This window comes from Chlorocebus sabaeus, chromosome 7, assembly GCF_047675955.1.
Source record: "Chlorocebus sabaeus isolate Y175 chromosome 7, mChlSab1.0.hap1, whole genome shotgun sequence".
Lineage (NCBI taxonomy): Eukaryota > Metazoa > Chordata > Mammalia > Primates > Cercopithecidae > Chlorocebus > Chlorocebus sabaeus.
In genome coordinates this window covers 54,286,946-54,309,795 of record NC_132910.1, presented here as the reverse complement: position 1 = coordinate 54,309,795, position 22,850 = coordinate 54,286,946, and the positions used below count along the sequence as shown (strand labels likewise).

At 41.2% G+C, this 22,850-nt stretch overlaps 1 protein-coding gene and 1 pseudogene across 1 annotated transcript in view; one reads left to right on the top strand and one right to left on the bottom strand.

Annotated features, from left to right (window-relative positions):
* The first annotated feature begins 4,539 nt into the window (after positions 1 to 4,539).
* The window catches only part of MANBA (mannosidase beta), a 134,686-nt gene continuing 116,375 nt past the window's right edge, over positions 4,540 to 22,850 (top strand). The window contains exon 1 of the mRNA XM_007999408.3: positions 4,540 to 4,799. Within this exon, the coding sequence (XP_007997599.3) occupies positions 4,623 to 4,799 (177 nt within the window). The 5' untranslated portion in view covers positions 4,540 to 4,622. The remainder of the gene's footprint in view (positions 4,800 to 22,850) is intronic.
* Positions 11,851 to 15,211, bottom strand: LOC140712009 (ribosome biogenesis protein WDR12 pseudogene; annotated as a pseudogene).

The window sequence follows — 22,850 nt, the reverse complement described above, 5'->3', positions numbered from 1 at the left end:
CCGCTTGCATTACCCATCTGTTTTTGTATGTTGCGTAAATTTTTCATTAAAGCCCTCAGCATATTAATCATAGTTATTTTAAATTCCTGGACTGATAATTCCAACATTCCCCCCATATCTGAGTTTGGTTTTGGCATTTGCTTTGTCTTTCCAAGTTGTATCTTTGGCTTTGTAAATTTTTGTTGAAAGCCATACATGAGATCCTGGGTGAAATTGCTGTAAATAGGCCTTCAGTGATGTGTTGGAAAGGCGTTGGGAGAGGGAAAATGGGCTATTGTCCTCTGATTAGGGGTCTCAGTCATCTAGTGAGCCCAGTCCCCTGGACTGTGAACTTCACAGTGTTTCTCAGCTATGTTTCACCCCCTTAGATGGGGCAGAATGTCTATAGAGGGCTGGAGTTGGGTATTTTCCTTCCCCCAGGCTGGTGAGGCTCTGATAAAACCCCAGTTGGTTCAGCTCTGGTAAAATTGTTTCTTTTGAGAATGGGTCTTGTTAACAAGCACAGAATCTCTAGCACATTCAGAATAGTTACTTTCCTCCTCCCTTGCAGGAAACATGAGAGGATTTTTCTTCAATCTTCACTATGAGAGCTTTGTACAGCCACTCGCCTAAGACTGGGTCCCCTTGGAGTTTTTAACTCTCAAATTCGTGCATATTGGTCCTCCAGTAATTTGTCAATTATAGTACAGGTCTTCCTACTCCGTACTGGTTCCCACTGAGATTTCAGCTATGGGACAATGGTTGGGGGTAGTGTGTGGTCTAGTCAGATAAGCTGTGATTGCCTGTATCTACCTGTCTACATCTCTAATTTTGGGGGCAGTAGTTTGCCCTGTGACCTCACTTCTTTGACTCAGCTAAGAAGAGTTGTCTATTTTCAATTTGTGCAGCTTTTTACTTGTTTTTAGGATAGAGTGATGACTTCCAAGGTCCTTATATGCCAGGCCAGAAACTGGAAATCTATTATTGTTTTGACCCATGCATTATTTAATGTATATATATATATAAACATTCCGAATAAGTGGGTTTGGTTTATCCTTTTTCATTTCTTATTTCTAATTTTATTACATTATGACAAGAGAATGCTGCTTTCCATGCTAGCAATTTTTTTGGAATTTGTTGATATTTTCTCTGTGGCTCTGTATGTTGTCAATTTTTTTCAGTGTTGTGTATGACCTAAAACAGAATGTATCAGGTGCAGTGAGGTCTTTATGCCATTAGGTAAAACGCTTTAATTGTATGGTTCATAACTCAAGCTCTGTAGTCCACAACCTGATCACTATTCCTCATCCTCACCCCTAGATGACCCAATAACATTGACAATGATATTAAAATACAAATTTTCTTTTTCCATTTAAGTCACTGAGAGCTAACTTTCCTTCTGTTACCAGAAATGTTACAATGTAACAAACAGGCAAACCTCTCATGAATTTTAAACACAGTTTAAACACAGTTCAATTTAAAATTTTAGTCTCATATCCAACTCAAACATTTATTTCCCCCATCCATCTAGTTCAGAATTAACCTGTGGCTGGTGGACAGCGGTGGAGAAGGCGGGAGGTTTCTTTTTACAACCCTCCCCTCTCTCCAATGCTTCTGGGCCTCCCTTCCTTCTCAGGTTGGTTGTAATGCCTAATGAGGGATGGTATAGGTTCTTCTTTGGAGACTTCTCTAGGGAAATACTCTACTGCACAGTTTGCTGACGTAGGCCATGTGTCCTGTAGTTGACTTCTTGGACTCTCTTGGGGAGAGTCCCATTATACTGACTCAAGCCTGGTTACTTCCTACGGTGTCCTCTTGGTTTATAGGAAAGTCACGCATATGCATCCTTGACACACCAAATTCTAGTGGTATACATAGCTCCCACTACCTTCTCTCTTTGTTCTAACATTTGGGGCTTCAAACTCTGGAGAAGTATGTCAAACCTTTGGGCAGGATACTTATGTCCTATTATCCCCAGTCCTGGGGTTTAATCAGACACTAAGAGTCTAAAGGAAAATGTCCACTCCACATCTCATTATTCTTTCATTTTCTTTCCCTTGTTATAACTTCTGTAATATATCATGGTATTGGAATATCCTTGGCCATGGTGTTCTAATGAGTTTACCGATTTTATATATTTAGATATGAAGGAAGTGTTGTCATATAGCAAAGGACATAACTACCTCCATTGGCCTGTTGTGACAGGATACCGACCCTATACATCATTTAACCACTGTAGGCATTATTTATCTTTTTAAACCAGGGAACTATCACTTGTTCTAAATAATTCAAGCTTTGGGAAGCATCAAATGAAATGATCAAAATGAAATCTGTTTATACAGTGTAAGTTAAAGATATCCACAACTATTTTAAACATTGCATTTGGTATCATGACTCTCTAAATAAGTTTTATTCTTCCAGAAAATCATGGACAAAAATTATCCTATAAGAAAATGAAAACATCATGTCATCTGTGCCAATTCCAATTTTAGGAAGAGTACTTATTAGGGCTTTGATTATTCTTTGACGTTCTCTGTTGTCAAAGTGAAGTAACCTAAATGATGTTATGCTTACATCCTGGAATGAAAGGAGGAATGAGAATCTTCTATTATTGTTTTTCTAAAAATTATATTTCATATTTCTTAATACAACAGAATATATCCATATATATCATCAAGGATGAATTTTCCTCTGATTTGGCTTAATGAAATATCTGAGAGTTATGAAAAAATTCCTGTGCTGCTCTTGTTGCCATAAACCTTGTGTTATCAGTGTTGTACAGACCATGGCTAGCCATTTAATGCCATGAATTATGGCATATAATTTGAATTGAGAGCTTTGTTCCTATCAAAGGTAAAAATGCTTCTGGAGTGAGTGAGGAAGACTTTGAAGCAGTGAGTGAGAGAGTTTCCCCTGTAATATCATTGGGCTCTGACAGCAGGACCTTGAAGAGGAGGGTTCTAATCCTGTCTGCCACTATGTGACAGGCAAGTCACCTGATCTCCTTTTTTTCTTTTTTCTTTTTTTTTCAGTCTCTCTCTATAGCCCAGGCTGGAGTGCAGTGGCACCATCTCGGCTTACTGCAACCTCTGCCTCCTGGGTTTAAGCGATTCTCCTGTCTCAGTTTCCTGAGCAGCTGCAACTACAGGCACGTGCCACCACACGCCCAGCTAATTTTTGTGTTTTTAATAGAGACAGGATTTCACCATGTTGGCCAGGCTGGTCTCGAACTCCTGACCTCAAGTGATCCACCCGCCTCGGCCTCCCAGAAGTGCTGGGATTACAGACGTGAGCCATGGCGACTGGCCCCGATCTCTTTGAACTCGGTTCCCTCATCTGTAAGCCAGCGGCTTGGGCTGAATAATCCATATGTCCTTTAAGCCAAGATATTCAGCGCTTGTAAATAATGCTGACTTTGCAAAGTAAGATATTGTCCGGTGCCTGCAGAATCAGGCAATTCCAAGGCCATTATAAGGCAAAGCAAAACTCAGATTTGATGAGAGAAAATTTCTTTTCAAGGACTTCTTCCGAAGCATAAATATAAGGCAGATAACGTCAACACAGGAGAAAGGCAGTCTATGCAATGTAAAATTCCCTCTTAACTTCTGGGATCACCGTTACTTCCTATTGAACGAATGGGACTCAGGTGGGCCATTTGACTACAACACCCGAAATAAGTCCTTGGTATTTCTTGGGTACTCTGGCATTGTTAGGGACGATCACATATGTTAACTCATTTTATACTTAAAGCAACTTGAAAACTTCAAGAAACGGAGATGGAGATTTTGCGGCTTGCCCAAGTGCCACAGCTAGTGAGTGCAGAGGATTCTAAACTCAGTTGCGCGCCTAGTGCAGGTTCCAGAACCTCAGAAACCTCCGTGGGGCTTTATGAAACATAAGGACGTAGGCCGCTAGTAACAATAGCTAACGTGAGTGCCTTCTGTGGGCCAGGCTCCATGCTGCATGCTGTAGTCTCATTTTCTTGGTTAGCCCTGGGAACAACCTTGTGACTGCTAGGTACTGCTAGGTACTGTGAGGTACTGCTAGTATTTGTTTACTCTTTGAAGGGAGGGGTAGGCTCTGAGACCCGCGAGCTGAGCTGCAGCGGGGTGAGTGTTACGCTACCAGGTAGATGAGGGTCTGTGTAAATTTGGGGGAAGGGAAGTGTGGGTTGTCTCCCAGTTTCGGTTCTCTGAAGAAGACAGGGGCCTCTCCAGCTGTGGTCTCCACGTACAGTCGGTCTCTGATCTCCCGAGGCTTTGTGCCACTTCGCGTCCTGGGATCTTTATGTCCCAGTTACTGTGCAAGGTTCTTGCCTCCAGTTGTATGTACTGAGGCGGCGGGAGGAGCACTGAAGGAGGGCTCAGACCCCAATGCCCCCCAGCCTGTAGCTATTCTCGGGGGCTGCAGCTACCGCAGCCGCAACGCCGGACTTCCACCGGGTGCAGGCGCAGGCTCCTCGTTCTCCTGCAGCCCGCGGCGGCGCCAGGAGAGCGCTCAGCTGACCTGGGGCGGGGCCGGGGCGGGGCCGGGGCGGGGACCTAAAGCCTCCGCTCCTTCCGAGTGGGTGAGTGGGTTCCCCGCCGGTCTCTTGCAGCGCTGCCTTTCTATCCTTCCACATCTCTGTGGCGCGGGCTCCCAAGATGCGCCTCCACCTGCTCCTGCTGCTGGCGCTGTGCGGTACGGGGTCCACCGCTGCGGCGCTTATCTACAGCTTGCGGGGAAACTGGAGCATCTGCAATGGGAACGGCTCGCTGGAGCTGCCCGGCGCGGTCCCCGGCTGCGTGCACAGCGCCTTGTTCCAGCAGGGCCTGATCCAGGTACGGCACGCGGCCGATCCGTAGCGAGCCTGCGCCCGCCTTCCTCTGGTGCTGAGAGGGGCCCAGGAACCGCCTGGCAGCCCCCAGCTGTGGGCCATTCTTGTCGGTTTGGCAGTAACTTCCCCTTTGCATCTTGTGATCTGCTGGGGGAAATGCCCAGGCTATGGGGTACGGGCTTGACGGATGAGCGACGGACCCATGTTGGGACATCAGTAACTCTGGAAAGCGGAAGTTTAGATAGAGGAACAGTATTGCTACTAGCAGTTTATTTACCGCAGTCGTTCTCGACTGAAGCGTGTATACAAAGGGCATGTTGTCACTGACAAGCATAAGGTCGGGAATTACTGTCTTTACTATCTGCACGCTACAGGGGACAACAGCGTTTTGCTAAGTAAGGGTTAACTCTATTGAGTAATGTCTCGGTTTTTTATTTTCGATTTTAAGCGTCAGGGAGTCAGATTTGAGATTGATGCAGCACAGTCGCTGTGGAGAATGACCTACAAGAGTAAAGTTGGGTTTGTCAGTGCTAGTGTGGCTAATAATGGGTAAATAATTTCTACGGCTAACTTGGTGATGAACAAAGGTGCTGTTTCCTCTCAGGGCGTGTGTGTGTGTGTGTGTGTGTGTGTGTGTGTGTCTCTCAATGGAGTCTCCAATTTACAGACTACTTGTGGGGGACGTTTTCCTGTTTGGCTGCCTGTGCGCATAGGTTTGCAAACTGACTTCCATCCTCCAACTGCTTTTGCTGTTCCCTCTTGCACAGCGTTGCCACGTGTTGCCTTTACATGGGGCAAGATGTGCTTGTAATTGATCTACTTGTGGGATGCATACATTGTCCAATCCTCGTAACAACTCTATATAGTAAGTGTTCATATCTGAATTTTATGGATAATATGGAATTATGGAACACAGAGAAATTAGGAAGGTGACCAATATCATACAGCAACTAAACGGAAAGAAATGGAATTCTAACCCAGGTCAGCTCCATAGCCTGGTCTCTATACTATGTGGTATGCTTACTTTGGTTTTTTGAAAAATCATGTGTTTTTGAAGCACTGTGGTTGACTTTCAGGAGCACCATTCTAAGTTTATTTCCATGACAAGGTGGTCACCTGCGGTTATGCAAAATTTCTGACCTGGTACTTAGTCGTTTTTTTTTTTTTTTTTTTTTTTTTTCCTGAGATGTGTATCAGAAAGGAGGTGAATGTTGTAAATGACATTGACCATTGTCCAATGTATTTTTATAGTAAATCATTCCCAAACTTTAGTACTTTATTTTTAGTTGACAAACTACTTGTGATATAGAACACAGTTGACCACAGTATACTCTGAGTCTCCACTTATATCTGCTTTGAGAATGCCTCTGTTCATTTTGTAGGGTTCCTCTTTGCCTCATTTTACTGAAATAATTAAGCCAATGGGTGGTGGTATGTTGGCTCAAGCCGGTTATTCCAGAGCATTGGGAGGCCAAGGTGGGAGGATCTGTTGAGTCCAGGAGTTCAAGACCAGCGTGGCCAACATAGAAAGTGTCTATGAGGCTGAGGTGGGAAAATTCCTTGAGGCCAAGAGTTCAAGACCAGCATGGCCAACATAGAGAGATTCTATCTCTACCAAAATAAATAAATAAATAAATAAATAAATAAATAAATAAATAAATAAAATTAAGCCAATGGGAAATAAAGAGTAAGTCAGTAAATCAGACTATTGTGCTGTATTACAGAGCTAAGAAACAATGTTTGGTTACTACAGATACTTCATGAAAATGAATTTGCTCATAGTATGAAATAACTTCCTCATAGGAACAATTTAAAGAGATTTCTTAAATCTCTTCATAAATTCTTAGAAAAACCTTGAGGTTTCGGTCAGGTGGATATGGGTCTCAAATGGCAGTGGGATGAGAAATGAGAAGGCTTTTGGGGCTTAAGAAACTCAAGGCCTATTGAAAATAATCATCAGGCTGGGCACAATGGCTCATGCCTGTAATCCCAGCACTTTGCGAGGCAGAGGTAGGTGGAGTTTAAGACCAGTCTGGGCAATCTGGTGAGACCCTGTCTCTATAAAAAATTGAAAAATTAACTGGGCATGGTGGCATGCACCTGTGGTCCTAGCTACTAGGGAGGCTGAGGTGGGAGGATTGCTTGAGCCCAGGAGGTTGAGGCTGCAGTGAGCCGTGATCTGTACTCCAACCTGGGCAACAGAGTGGCACCCTGTCTCAAAAATAAATAAATAAATAAAAAGTAATAATAGTCAGCATCAGATCAGTATTGTTATTTGGTAATGTGAGACTGTTATCCCATCTGCTTTATTGTAACATCCCTTTTTGGTGCTGACGTCAGGAAATAGTCTACGGTTTATAGTAGACAGTGGGTCAAATATTGTGTTTGTATAAGAACTTGAAACATATATTGGTGATATTATTCATTTATTTATTTATTCACCTAGTTAATTATCTCATATTTATTTCGTACCTCTGATGTGGCAGGCACTATTCTAAGTACCTGAAATCGAGTGGTAAAGAAAACAAAGTCCTTTCCCTAATGGACATTCTAGTGGAGGAGATAGACATATACCAAATTCATAAATAATGTTATGGCAAGTGATGCATTGAAGAAAAATTGAGCAGGTTAAAGGAAGAGACAGTGAAGGCTGGTTGGAAAGCATTACTATTTTTTAAAAAGTGGTTCAAGATAGGTATTTTGATGAGGTGACTTTTAAACAAAAAGACCTATTTGAAAAGGTCACTTTTAACGAGAAGTGCATTTCCAGCAAAGAGGAAAAACACGGGAGTGGGGAAGAGAGAGGCCCTGAGGCAGGAATGAGCAGGTTTCAGGAATAGTCAGCAGGCCAGTGTGGCTGGAGACCTGTGAACCAAAGGGAAGGAGAGGAGTTCAAAGTCTAGGGCAGATCATGAAGGGCTGTGAGCCATAGGAAGCACTTTGGCTTTTATTCTCCATGTGATGGGAAGTTATTGTGGGCTTTGAGCTTAGAGTAGCATGATTAGATTTGCCTTTTTCAAGGTCACTCTGTTGTGTGAAGGCTAAAGTGCAGGAGAGTGGAAACCTGAAGACCAACCAGGGGACTATTGCTGGTGTATGGGCAAGAGATGACTTCTGGCTTGGACCAGCATGGTGGCAGTGAAATGGTGAGAATGGTTGTGAGAACATGTTTTAAATGTCGAAACAACAGGATTCCTTCAGTTGAATTTGTAAATGGATTGGGAGAGAGAAGGGGGAGGTGCAGGAATATACCAGGATTTTTTGTCTGAGCTAGTTAAATGAAATTTGTATTTAGTGAGAGATTCTGTGGCTAGTCTTGGCTATTTCATAGGTGACTCTCTGGGTTTTCTGTGCAGAATCTAAACCTATGGTTTCTTAGACAGACTTTTGGGTTCTCTGTGAAAAGTTATTCCTTCAGCCTGCTATTATTATTATTATTATTTTTGAGATGGAGTTTCGCTCTTGTTGCCCAGGCTGAAATACAATGGCACAATCTCGGCTCACCGCAACCTCTGCCTCCTGGGTTCAAGTGATTCTCCTGCCTCAGTCTCCCAAGTAGCTGGGATTACAGGCATATGCCACCACGCCTGGCTAATTTTGTACTTCTAGTAGAGACGAGGCTTCTCCATGTTGGTCAGGCTGGTCTTGAACTCCCGACCTCAAATGATCCGCCTGCCTCTTCCTCCCAAAGTGCTGCGATTACAGGCATGAGCCACCGTGCCCAGCCCTCAGCCTGCTATTATGCCACACAGTATAATAGGCGTTAGGAATAAAAAAAGAAATTGAGAGTGAGACTATAGTTCTTATTTTGTGGGAGGCCACATTTAGTGAGGCAGAAAACTAATTAATTTCCATATGATACGTTAAGTGCATAGATAAAGGGACCCTTGTTAGGAATGTTCTGAGCTTTTCTGTGGAATTTCTCACTGGTGAAAGTTTTGAAGCAGCTTCTTCTTCTTTTTTTTTTTGTTTAGATAGTCTCTGTATGCCAACATTAAAATACATAGATAAGTAAGAAGAAGGTTGGAAACGTCACTTCCAGAGATAACCACTATTTTTTTTTTGACAGCCGTTCATGTGGCTAATGCCCCCAACAGTTTTATTTATTTATTTATTTTTATTTTTTATTTTTTCCCTTTTTAAAAAATTATACTTTAAGTTCTAGGGTACATGTGCACAACGTGCAGGTTTGTTACATATGTATACATGTGCCACGTTGGTGTGCTGCACCCGTTAACTCATCATTTACATTAGGTGTATCTCCTAATGCTATCCCTCCCTGCTCCCCCTACCTCATGACAGGCCCCGGTATGTGATGTTTCCCACCCTGTGTCCAAGTGTTCTCATTGTTCAATTCCTACCTATGAGTGAGAACATGGCAGTGTTTGGTTTTCTGTCCTTGCGATAGTTTGCTCAGAATGATGATTTCCAGCTGCATCCATGTCCCTACAAAGGACATGAACTCATCTTTTTTTATGGCTGCATAGTATTCTCCATGGTGTATATGTGCCACATTTTCTTAATCCAGTCTGTCATTGATGGACATTTGGGTTGATTCCAAGTCTTTGCTATTGTGAATAGTGCCGTAATAAACATACATGTGCACGTGTCTTTATAGCAGCATGATTAATAATCGTTTGGGCATATACCCAGTATGGAATGGCTGGGTCAAATGGTATTTCTAGTTCTAGATCCTTGAGGAATTGCCACACCATCTTCCACAATGGTTGAACTAGTTTACAGTCCCACCAACAGTGTAAAAGTGTTCCTATTTCTCCACATCCTCTCCAGCACCTGTTGTTTCCTGACTTTTTAATGATTGCCATTCCAACTGGTGTGAGATGGTATCTCATTGTGGTTTTGATGTGCATTTCTCTGATGACCAGTGATGATGAGCATCTTTTCATGTGTCTGTTGACTGCATAAATGTCTTCTTTTGAGAAGTGTCTGTTCATATCCTTTGCCCACTTTTTGATGGGGTTGTTTGTTTTTTTCTTGTAAATTTGTTTGAGTTCTTTATAGGTTCTGGATATTAGCCCTTTGTCAGATGAGTAGATTGCAGAAATTTTCTCCCATTCTGTAGGTTGCCTGTTCACTCTCATGGTAGTTTCTTTTGCTGTGCAGAAGCTGTTTAATTTAATTAGATCCCATTTGTCAATTCTGGCTTTTGTTGCCATTGCTTTTGGTGTTTTAGTCATGAAGTCCTTGCCCATGCCTATGTCCTGAATGGTATCACCTAGGTTTTCTTCTAGGGTTTTTGTGGTTTTAGGTCTAACATTTAAGTCTTTAATCCATCTTGAATTAATTTTTGCATAAGGTATAAGGAAGGGAATCCAGTTTCTGCTTTCTACATATGGCTAGCCAATTTTCCCAGCACCATTTATTAAATAGGGAATCCTTTCCCCATTTCTTGTTCCTCTCAGGTTTGTCAAAGATCAGATGGTTGTAGATGTGTGATATTATTTCTGAGGGCTCTGTTCTGTTCCATTGGTCTATGTTTTGGTACCAGTACCATGCTGTTTTGGTTACTGTAGCCTTGTAGTATAGTTTGAAGTCAGGTAGCATGATGCCTCCAGCTTTGTTCTTTTTGCTTAGGATTGTCTTGGCAATGTGGGCTCTTTTTTGTTTCCATATGAACTTGAAAGTAGTTTTTTCCAATTCTGTGAAGAAAATCATTGGTAGCTTGATGGGGATGGCATTGACTTTATAAATTACCTTGGGCAATATGGCCATTTTCACAATATTGATTCTTCCTATCCACAAGCATGGAATGTTCTTCCATTTGTTTGTGTACTCTTTTATTTCATTGAACAGGATAACCACTATTAAAATAAAAAAAAATTCAGTGTATCCATTCTAATTTTTAAAATGCATACACATTTATAAGTATTTAAATATACAACTTAACAACTCTTTCACATTTAATATTTTCTGATGCTCTTACCTGCAGTAAACAGGTTTCTATAAACCATGTTTAGTGGCTCTTTTAAAATTCTGTTATATACACTTACCCTCACTTATAATCTATTACTTATTGTTGGATAGTTAAATCTGATTCCATTTTTTTCTATTTTTTTGATGAGGATCCTTTTAACTAAATTTTACTGTACGTCTTTATTTTCTTATACAAATATTTAAAAGTTAAATAGCTGATTCATAGGATACGTACTTTTTTTAGTCATTTAGTACGTGCTTCTAAGTTGCTTTTCATAAACATTGTACCAGTTGTACACTGCCACCATTATTTTATCAGAGTGCTTGTCTTAGGTGCTAGAGTTCAATATTATTTAAGAAACAAATCAAAATCAATTTATTTTCTAGTAAGGTCAAATATATATGTTTATTTCATGTGTTTATTGGTGATGTGGGCATTTCTAATTCATCTTCTTTATCTGTTTTTCTTTTGGCTATTTATCTTTAATGGCAATTTTTTTTTTTTTTTTGAGACAGAATCTCACTCTGTCACCCAGGTTGGAGTGAAGTGGCATCATCTTCCTCACTGCATTCTCTGCCTCCCAGGTTCAAGCGATTCTCACGGTCTCACTGTGTTGCTCAAGCTGGTCTTGAACTCCTGAGCTCAGGCAATCTGCCCACCTCGGCCTCCCAAAGTGCTGGGATTAGAGGTGTGAGCCACCATGGCTGGCCTCTTTAATACAGATTTATAAGGCCCCTTTGTTATATATTTTCAAAAATTCAAATTCAAAATAAATCCCCAAATGTCCCATTTATTAATGAAGTATTTTGTCATATGGATGTTGTAAAGCTATGTATGTTGAAATCTTTTGTTTTTCTTTTATGGTTGTTTCTGTCTTTGGTAGTTTGCTTAAAAATAATTCCTCTCAGCTATCTTTATGGTTCCTGTATTTAAAATTTTGATTCATTTGAGGTTTTTTCCAAATAGTTAATTGGTTGCCTATAACTCATGATTTGAACAATTTCTCTCGTGTCCACTGATATATTACTTTTATCATGCACTAAATTCCCATATACTGATATAATATTGTTATTCCTTATCTTTTAATCTTTAAAAAGGTTAAAAGATTAAAATTCTTTTAAAAATATGTATTTATTTAATGTTCATTGGATAAAAGAAATACAGAAAATATAAAGAAGGAAGAAAAACCAATAAAACACATAATATAAAGCAGATATAAAAGTCTTTACCACTGTAAAATTACTAGTGTTTATCTTTCCACATTGTTTTCTAAGTGTATATAGACAAATATAATAACATAAAAATGAAATCATCACCTAAGGTGGTTTTGTTAGCTACTTTAACATTTAAAACATATTGTGAATATATTTGTCTGTGTCTGTAAATATAGATCCAGAATTATTTCAAATAGCTTCATAGACCCCATTATAAAGATGTGTTCTTATTCAAAGTCTACACTTAAAAATAAAAATTATAAGTATATAAATATACACATATACCAAAAAGTGGTAGGCATCAGATACTTAGTACTATTTCTGTAAATTTTATTATTACCTTATATTCTTCACATGCAATTGGGACAAATGGCCAGAGAAAGATATATTTTAGATGGGTAAATTTATTAACTATAAACTATAAGAGTACATCATAGTAGCTATACATGTGATTAACAAGCTAGTCACAATCATTCTTTTCATTTTATAAACACAAACTATTGTATTATAAATACAAAAGAAGAAAAAGATAGTTAAATGTTAGCTGTTATGAAGAGTGAAAACATTATATAAACTTCGAACGGTTGCTTTCTGCATCTGCATCAATGTAATTTCATGATTTTCTACCAATTTAATTTGTATAAAGAATCTCTATGATCAATTTATCATTCACTTTCATGTCCCCACATGGAAAGCGGTAAGTGAATATCTGTAGGAATACAATTTATTGTCTGCTTGTCCACTGAAAAGTAGCCCTGTGTCCCTATCTAGTCTACACTACGAACTTTGTCTTCATGAGCAACCAGATCATACAACTTCTTGTATCCCACAACTTGACAATGTTATCTAAAGATCCTGAAATCAGCTGCTGTTCATGGGTAGGAGACCATTTTACTAATGTCACCCAACCTGTATGTGAAGTTAGGGCCAGTGACATCAAAGAATGGTCTTTAGTTCAGGGATCCCACAGTCTGGTATGCCTATCTGTGCTTCCAGATGCTAACCGCTTACAAAGTTGGAGAATGGGAAATACAATTAAGCACTTTATTTGCTGTCAGAGTTTGACTTCAGACTGTCAGACTCAACATCCTACACTCCAATTGTATGGTCCCAAGATGCACTGCAGATTTCTTCAGCGTCTGACCACAGAACTGAGGAAATTGCTTCCTTGTGACCAGAGAAGGTCACTATGGGAGTCCTAACTGCTCTGTGTTCTCTGTCGATTTGTGGATTCCTCCATTTCATCTTCTTCTTCTGTAGGGACTGTAGACCAGATCTTTAGCATCTTATCCCAGGAGCCACTACAAAATTTAGTTCCTGAGTTATCAACAGCTATAGAGTCTGCACTTCCAGCATGACCTTGGCAGCATGATCGGGCTTTCACTTTGTTTCTCTATGTTCCACTCCCATAAGAGAATAGTCGAATCCATAGAGGCACTCAAACATAAGCAAGACAAACTATCCTTTTTTTTTTTTTTTTTTTTTTGCCCAGGCCACATCTTTTACAACATCCGTATGTCCCACAATTGTCATTATTGACTTTCCTTCCAAGGACCGGATTCGAGAGGTCTTATCATAAGAACCAGTCAAGATCCATTCCTCTGCCCCTTTAACTGAAATGATCCAGTCACCATGGAACATGCATTGCTCTGGCTGGGGTGCTGTGTACTTCACGTATTCTATTTTCACAACTACTTCTGATGACATGTTCTCCAGTTCCGTGTGTTTGATCAAGGACATTCGCAGAAACTGGCCCTTAATAAGGAAATACAACTCCGTATGTTTGTGGAACTCATTTTTGTCCTTTAGTAATTTATTGATGGTGTTACTAAGGTCAGCAAATTCAGAGGTGGCAGGGACTGAGAAGGAAACATCATCTACGGCATATTTCTTGTTATCAGTGTAGAAGTGTGTTTGGAGCTGAGCCATGGCAAGGAGTACACACAAGGCTTTTGGGTTAGTAGACAGAGAAGGGGAGCTCCTGTCTCTTAACTACAAAGAGGCCACTCAAAATGAGACTGCACAGGTAAGCGAGAAGCTGCAGTCTCAGCCTGAACTCTGCTTTTTCTCCTTGGGTCTCCTCCACCCATAATCATTCTTTCTAAGGAGCCATGAGTCTGTCTATGGAGTCTCCAATCTGCAGGTTCTCTCTCATAAGTACATTCTAACAATGTATGTGCATCAGTGTACATTATACTTTTGTATTCTTTAAGTAGAAAATAAGCAGTTTCTATGTGAATTTTGTTAAACTTTTGGGGAATTTCAAACAAGTAGTTAAATACAGATACTTGCAAAATGAAATTTCATGTATCCATCACCTGGCTTCAACATGATCAATTCATGGCTAATTTTGTTTCGTCTCTATCCACTGTGCCATCCCTTATTATTTTGTTTTGTTATTTTTTTTTAATTATATATATACATTTTTTGAGATAGGGTATTACTCTGTCACCCAGGCTGAAGTGCAGTGGCGTGGTCATGGCTCACTGCAGGCTTCACCTCCTGGACTCGGGCGATCCTCCTGCCTCAGCCTCCCAAGTAGCTAGGACTACAGGTTCACACCACCATACCCAGCTAATTTGTTTCTTTTTGTAGAGACAAATTAGGATGGTCTCAAACTCCCGGGCTCAAGCAATATTCCCACCTCAGCCTCCCAAAGTGTAGGGATTATAGGTGTGAGCTTCCGCTCCTGGCCCCCTTAGTATTATAAAGTAATCCCAATTATCACATTATTTCATCCACAAACATTTCAGTATGGGTCTCTAAAAGATAAGGACTTCCTTTTTCTTCAATGTAACCACAATGCCATTATGACTCGTGAAATATTTTTGATGTGTTTCAGAGAAGAAAATCCCATTATTATAATCCAAAATGATTAAACATACATTTTTTTCTTAAAACAGAAGGTTTTCTGGTTGTTATACTACCCTTCCACAGAGATCTTAAGACTTGTAAGAATGAAATATTTGTTTGAATACTGAGAATGATAGAAAATATTTTTAAATTAAAAAAGAAAAAATAATGAAATGTTTGGCTTTACGTGATCATTTTGTGATGTGAAATGATCTCAAAAGCTTTTTAGGAAATGACCCTTTAAAGATATGTATGTCTTCTTCTAAAAATTTGACTGACTTAAAGTAAAATTTAAAAAAAAAAAGGTTGACTGCATCTATCAAGTGTGACATTAAGGAGATAAAATAGCTAATGACTCTGCATTTGAAATTTAATTTAAACAGAAATAGTTGTCAATTTAATAACGTTGTTCAATTTCTGGGAAGAGAAAAGTCCAAGGTTTTTAAGCCGTCATTTGAAAAAAAACGGTTTAAAAAATCCTAATCCTTAAACCTGGACATATGCTTTTTTGTTTGATGCCACATGAGGTGCATTTAGGGTATGGGAGGATTTGCTTTGTATGGCCCCGAACTGAAAATCAAAAGACCACCTGAGAGCTGAATTTTTAGGTAAGCGTTGGCTGGTCCTTATCGTATATAAGTATAAATATATGTAATCAGCCTATACAATTCATTTTCATGTAACATTTATTTTATGTCTTCTACATGTGGTGCACTTTTCTTGGTCCTTTCACGTGCACTTGTTCATATAATTTCCACAACAACCCTCTGGAAATGGTATAATAATTCACATTGACTGAGGCTCAGAGAAGTTATTGCCTAAGATTATGCACCTAATGGATGATGGAGCAAGGATTCAAACGCCGATGTTCTTTTCACTATTGCATGCTGCCTATTGGCAGAAACAGTAAATAGTAAACAAATGGAACAGTTATTATTTTAATTCAAATGTGTCTGATGAAAATAGAGACATAAGTACCATATATTTTTGTTCAAAATATACCACTAAAATCACCCCATTTGCTAAAAGCTCTCAAAAAATGTAAACATTTTCTCAGGGTTAGTTCACATATCACTTCTTTCTGTGTTCTCCGTCTCTTGGAATTCTCTTCGTTTCAGCCATCACTTCTGTACCACAATTGCTGAAATGCTTGTGTCTAACCACCACATCTTACCGGATTTCCAGCTAGATATTCTATTCAACTCTCCTACCTCAGTGTCTTCTTGGCATATGAAACTCCATATATCCAAATATTTCTTCTCTCAATTCTCCCAACCCTTACTTTCTCTTATTTTACCTATTTACAATAAAAGCATAAGTATTTTCTCAGTAAACTAAGCCTAGGATCTTGGATCCGTTTTTTTTCCCTCACGTCTGTTGTTAGGTACTGGATCTTTTAAGTCCAATCTATAGTGTCTTATAACCATTCCTTACCATTTCTACCGCTATCAACCTAGCTCACTGTTTTCTTTTTTAAAAAAAGAGATAAATTAATTTTAATGACATTTAGAAACAGGTAAAGCATATAAATAGTAAACGGTTTTTGTTGTTGTTGTTGCTGTTGTTTTTAGATGGAGTCTTGCTCTGTCACCCAGGCTGGAGTGCAATGGCACTATCTCGGCTCACTGCAACCTCTGCTTCCTGGGTTCAAGTGATTTTCCTGCCTCAGCCTCCCGAGTAGCTGGGATTATAGGCACCCACCACCACCTAGCTAATTTTTGTATTTTTAGTAGAGATGGTGTTTAACCATGTTAGCCAGGCTAGTCTCGAACTCCTGACCTCATGATCCGCCCACCTTGGCCTCCCAAAATGTTGGGATTACAGGCATAAGCCACCTTGCCTGGCCAATAGTAAACAGTTTTAAAGATAGGCTGTGTTATGAAAAGCATCCCTGTCTTCTAGGTCTCCAGTTCCCTTCTATAGAAACAACCACGATTAACCAGTTTCTTGTGTATTCTTCCATCTATGTTGTAAACATATACAGACAGATAATCATATATAGATTTATGTATTTTACCCCCACAGATGATTGCATTCTATATATATATATATAGTTTTATATTGACTTTTTTCTTTAACTTAATATATCTTAGATATCATTTCAGATCAGTACATGTAATAGAAATGATAGCTATCATTTTTTAAGTGCACACTATGTACCAAGAACTGTTCTAAGCACTTTTCATAATTATCTCGTGCACTCCTTGTACTGATCCTGTGAGGCATGTAGGTATGATTACTATCTCCGTTGTAGAACTGAGAAAACAGGTGTACAGAGATGTTTTATGAGCTTCACAAAGACTCACAGGTATTAGGATTAAGCTGGGGCTCAAACCCATGCAGAAAATATTTCACCAACTGCCTCTTCCACCTGTCAGCTACAGTCACCTCCTGGCTTCGTCTCAGAGGCAGTGGAATCATGTAGCTGCCCAGCCTCACTCCCTGAGCAAGTGTGATCTCCTCCTCTGACTCTTCCTATCAGCTAGGAATCTGTCTCCAGGCATTTATTCTAACCTTCCATGAGTTCCAGTGCTGGGAACCCCACCGCTACGCTTTAGTCAGGTGTCACTTGTTTCTGTGTCTCCTTAAAAACCTTGCATAACGCCTGGCACTTATAGTGGGCCAAGCAAATGGTTTGTCTTGTTTTCCCTTTTAAATTGTAGTCTCTTTGGTCAGAAAAATAAGGACTGTCCTTAAATTGCAACTTTTTTCACTTAGAGCTGTGTTAGATGGGAAACAATATTTACTAACTTAAGGATTTTAGAAAACTATAATGTTAAGGTTGACCAAAACATGTTGCCAGACTCGTGGGCTGGAGATCTCTTGCACCTGTGTACCCTTTGAAGTACGAGTCATAGCTGAAGATCCTATTTGACAGAGGAGAAACTGAAGTTTGGAGAATATAGCTTCTGAGTGAAACACTGTGATAGTTAATACTGAGTGTCAACTTGATTGGATCGAAAGATACAAGGTACTGATCCTGGGTGTGTCTGTGAGGGTGTTGTTAAAGGAGATTAACATTTGACTCAGTGGACTGGGAAAGGCAGACCCACCTTTATTCTGGGTGGGCACCATCTAATCAACTGCCAGCAGAGCCAGAATAAAAAGCAGACAGAAGAATGTGAAAAGACTAGAGTGGCTTAACCTCCCAGCCTCTATCTTTCTCCATCCTGGATGCTTCCTACCCTCAAACATCAGACTCCAAGTTCTTCAGCTTTGGGAATTGGACTGGCTTCCTTGCTCCTCAGCTTCCAGATGGCCTATTATGGGACCTTGTGATCGTGTGAGTTAATACTCCTTAGTAGACTCCCCTTTATATATCTATCTATCCTATTCTGTCCCTCTAGAGAACCCTGACTAATACAGATTTTGGTACCAGGAGTGGTTCTAGAGGAACAGAATATTAAGGATGGAGTTCTTTTATTGATTTTGGGGTTTCTGGAGTTGACTGCTTAATTTGATTAGACCAAAAATGCTAAGGATTCTGTATCTTTTTTTTTTTTTTTTTTGAGATGGAGTCTCGCTCTGTCACCCAGGCTGGAGTGCAGTGGCGCAATCTCTGCTCACTGCAAGCTCTGCCTCCTGGGTTCATGCCATTCTCCTGCCTCAGCCTCCCGAGTAGCTGGGACTACAGGCACCCACCACCATGCCTGGCTAATTTTTAGTATTTTTAGTAGAGACGGAGTTTCACCATGTTAGCCAAGACGGTCTCGATCTCCTGACCTCGTGATCTGCCCGCCTTGGTCTCCCAAACTGCTGGGATTACAGATGTGGCCACTGCGCCCGGCCTAAGGACTCTATTTCTAAAAGTATGGAGAACACCAATAGTCCTTGGCATGAACTGTTTAGAGAGTTATGCAAAATAAATGCATTTGATACTCCTGATTCACTGCTTGTGAGAGGCAAGGAGTTTAGTGACTCTAAACATAATACCTTTGACCATATGTGGAGAGCCAAGGAACATAATAAAACTGGTTGCTTGCTCCTGTGTTCACTGGACAAAGTGATGAAAGAAAAATGATGAACTCAGGGATTATAACTCCCAGCTTCAGAAGCAGTACTGAGCCTCACTCCTGCTAGATTGCCCTGAGTGAGAGTCTTATCTCCTATAGAGAAAGAGCTGAAACTGTGGAAAAATAGACACAAGCTTTTATCATGTGAGTGGCTGACCTGCAACGAAAAGTGCATGCACAGCCTTTCCAGGTGTCTACTGTTAAAGTGAGGGCATTGATTGGAAAAGAATGGGACGCTGCAACTTGGACTGGGGATGTGTGGGGGCCCTGATGAAGCTAGGGACGCTGAGTTTGTAAACTCTGGTGAACCTTTTTTGCCAGAAGAAACAGCTTCTTCATCCCCAGTAGTGGCAACGTCCCCTCCCCAACCCATGCTGCCATCAACCTTTCCACCTTTGTCTGAGGAGATAAACCATGCGCTGCCTGAGGCAACAGTGATGGCTTCCTCTGAGGCAGTTGCCAGGCAAAATAATGTTGATTCTCCTCAAGAGTCACCCCCCAACACCCCTGTTTAGTCTAGACCTATACCTAAACTAAAGTCCCAGTGGACCCCTAGAGGTGAGGTTCAGAGTGACCCATAAGGAGGTGTGCTACACTAGAAAAGGACTGCTTGAGTTTTCTAATTTATATAAGCAGAAATCTGGAGAACAGGCACGGGAATGGATATTAAGGGTGTGAGATAATGGTGGAAGGAACACAGAGTTGGATCAGGCTGGATTTATTGATTTGAACCCACTAAATCTCTATTCTGCTTTTAATGTTGCAGCTCTGGGAGTTAAAAAGGTTTTAATGGTTCTAATAGTTTATTTGCTTGGTTAGCTGAAATATGGATAAAAAATGGCCCACTGTGAGCAAGCTAGAAATGCCTGATCTCTCTCAGTTTGATGTAGAGGAAGGGATCCAAAGGTTTAGGGAGATTGGATGCTGGAGTGGATTGGTCACTTTAGACCTACCCATCCCAGCTGGGAGGGTTCAGAAGATATACCCTTGACAAATGCTTTGCGAAATAGATTTTTGATGGCAGCAACTGCATCTCTGAAGAGTCCTGTAATTGCTCCTCTGTGTATGTCAGATCTAACAGTGGGAACTGCAGTCACTCAACTACAAAATTTATAGGCCCAGAACCCCTTGAATGAAGGGGAGGCTGGGTCCCTTTGAAAAGGACCCCACTATGCTAGTGACTGTTTATACTGTTAATATTTCTCCCATCTTTCCCCAAGGAGACCCCCAGCCTACTACCAGGGTAACTGCATTGAAGAAAGGGAAATGATTAGACATTTTAGGGACTACTGGACACTGGCTCTGAGCTGACATTGATACTAAGGGACCCAAAATGTCATTGTGGTCCTCCAGTTGAAGTAGAGGCTTATGGAGATCAGGTAATTAATGGAGTTTTAGCTCAGGTCTGACTTATAGTTGGTCCAGTGGGTCCCTGGATTCATCATGTGGTCATTTCCCAGTGCCAGAATGCATAATTGGCATAGACATACTTAGCAGGTAGCAGAACCTCCACATTGGCTCCCTGACTTATAGGGTGAGGGTTATTATGATGGAAAAGGCCAGATGGAAGCCCTTAGAGCTGCCCCACCTAGAAAAATAGTAAATCAAAAACAATATCGCATCCCTGGAGGGATTGCAAAGATTAGTGCCACCATCAAGGACTTGAAAGTCTCAAGGGTGGTGATTCCCATCACATCCATGTTTAACTCTCCTATTTGGCCTGTGCAGAGGACAGAAGGATCTTGGAGAATGACAGTGGATTGTTATAAACTTAACCAAGTGGTGACTCCAATTGCAGCTGCTGTACTATAAGTGGTTTCGTTGCTTGAGCAAATTAACACATCTCCTGGCACCTGGTATGCAGTCATTGATTTGGCAAATGACTTTTTCTCCATTCCTGTCCATAAGACCCACCAGAAGCAATTTGCCTTCAGCTAGCAAGCCCAGCAATATATCTTTGCTGTCCTACCTCAGGGATATATCAACTCTCTGGCTTTATGTCATAATCTTGTTTGAAGAGACTTTGATCACTTTCACTTCCACAAGGTATCACACTGGTCCATTATGCTGGACCAGTGTGCTGATTGGATCCAGTGAGCAAGAAGTAGCAAACATACTGGACTTGGTGAGACATTTGTGTGCCAGAGGATGGGAAATAAATCCAACTAAAATTCAGGGAACTTCTACCTTAGTAAAATTTTTAGGGGTCCAGTGGTGTGGGGCCTATTGAGATATTGCTTCTAAGGTGAAGGATAAGTTGCTGCATTTGTCCCCTTCTACAACTAAGAAAGAGGCACAACGCCCTGTGGGCCTATTTGGATTTTGGAGGCAACACATTCCGCATGTGGTTGTGTTATTCTGACCCATTTATCAGGTAACTCAAAAGGCTGCCAGTTTTGAGAGGGGTCCAGAACAGAAGAAGGTTCTGCAGCAGGTCCAGGCTGCTGTGCAAGCTGCTCTGCCACTTGGGCTATATGACCCAGCAGATCCAATGGTGCTTGAGGTTCAGTGGCAGATAAAGATGATGTTTGGAGCCTCTGGGAGGCCCTCATAGCTGAATCATAGCAGAGGCTGCTAGGATTTTGGATCAAGGCTCTGCCATCTTCTGCAGATAACTACTCTCCTTTTGAGAGAGCTCTTAGCCTGTTACTGGGCTTTGGTGGAAACCGAACCTTTGACTATGGGTCATCAAGTCACTATGCGACCTGAACTGCCTATCATGAAGTGGGTGCTTTCTGACCCATCTAGCCATAGAGTAGGTTGTGCACAGCAGCATTCCCTCATCAAATGGAAGTGGTATATACATGATTGGGCTCAAGCAGGTCCTGAAGGCACAATTAAGTTACATGAGAAAGTGGCTCGAAGGCAGAAGTGGCTCACTCCTGCCACCCTGTCTTTTCTCCCCCAGCCTGCACCAGTGGCCTCATGGGGAGTTCCCTATGATCAGTTGACAGAGGAAGAGAAGACTAGGGCCTGGTTCATAGATGGTTCTGCATGATATGCAGGCACCACCTGAAAGTGGACAGCTGCAGCACTACAGCCCCTTTCTGGGACATCGCTGAAGGACAGCGGTGAAGGGAAATCTTCCCAGTGGGCGGGACTTCGAGCAGTGCACCTGGTTGTGCACTTTACATGGAAGGAAAAATGGCCAGATGTGCAGCTATATACTGATTCATGGGCTATAGCCAATGGTTTGGCTGGGTGGTCAGTGACTTGGAAGAAGCATGATTGGAAAATTGTGACAAAATTTGGGGAAGAGGTATGTGGCTGGACCTCTCTGAATGGTCAAGAACTATGAAGATATTTGTATCCCATGTAAGTGCTCACCAACGGGTGACCTTGGCAGAGGACGATTTTAATACTCAACTGAATAGGATGACTCATTCTGTGGATACCACTCAACCTCTTTCCCCAGCCATCCCTGTCATCACCCAATGGGCCCATGAACAAAGTGGCCATGGTGGCAGGGATGGAGGCTATGCATGGGCTCAGCAACATGGATTTCCACTCACCAAGGCTGACCTGGCTATGGCCACTGCTGAGTGTCCAATTTGCCAGCAGCAGAGACCGACACTGAGCCCACGATGTGGCACCATTCCTGGGGGTGATTAGCCAGATACCTGGTGGCAGGTTGATTATGTTGAACCGCTTCCATCATGGAAAGGGCAGAGGTTTGTTCTCACTGGAATGGACTCTTACTCTGGATATGGGTTTGCGTATCCTGCACGCAATGCTTCTGCCAAGACTACCATTCATGGACTCACAGAATGCCTCATCCACTATCACGGTAATCCACACAGCATTGCCTCTGACCAAGGCCCTCACTTTACAGCGAAAGAAGTGTGGCAGTGGGCTTGTGCTCGTGGAATTCACTGGTCTTACCATGTTTCTTATCATCCTGAAGCAGCTGGATTGATAGAATGGTGGAATGGCCTTCTGTCATCACAATTACAATGCCAACTAGGTGACGATACTTTTCAGGGCTGCGGCAAAGTTCTCCAGAAGACCATGTATGCTCTGAATCAGAATTCGATATATGG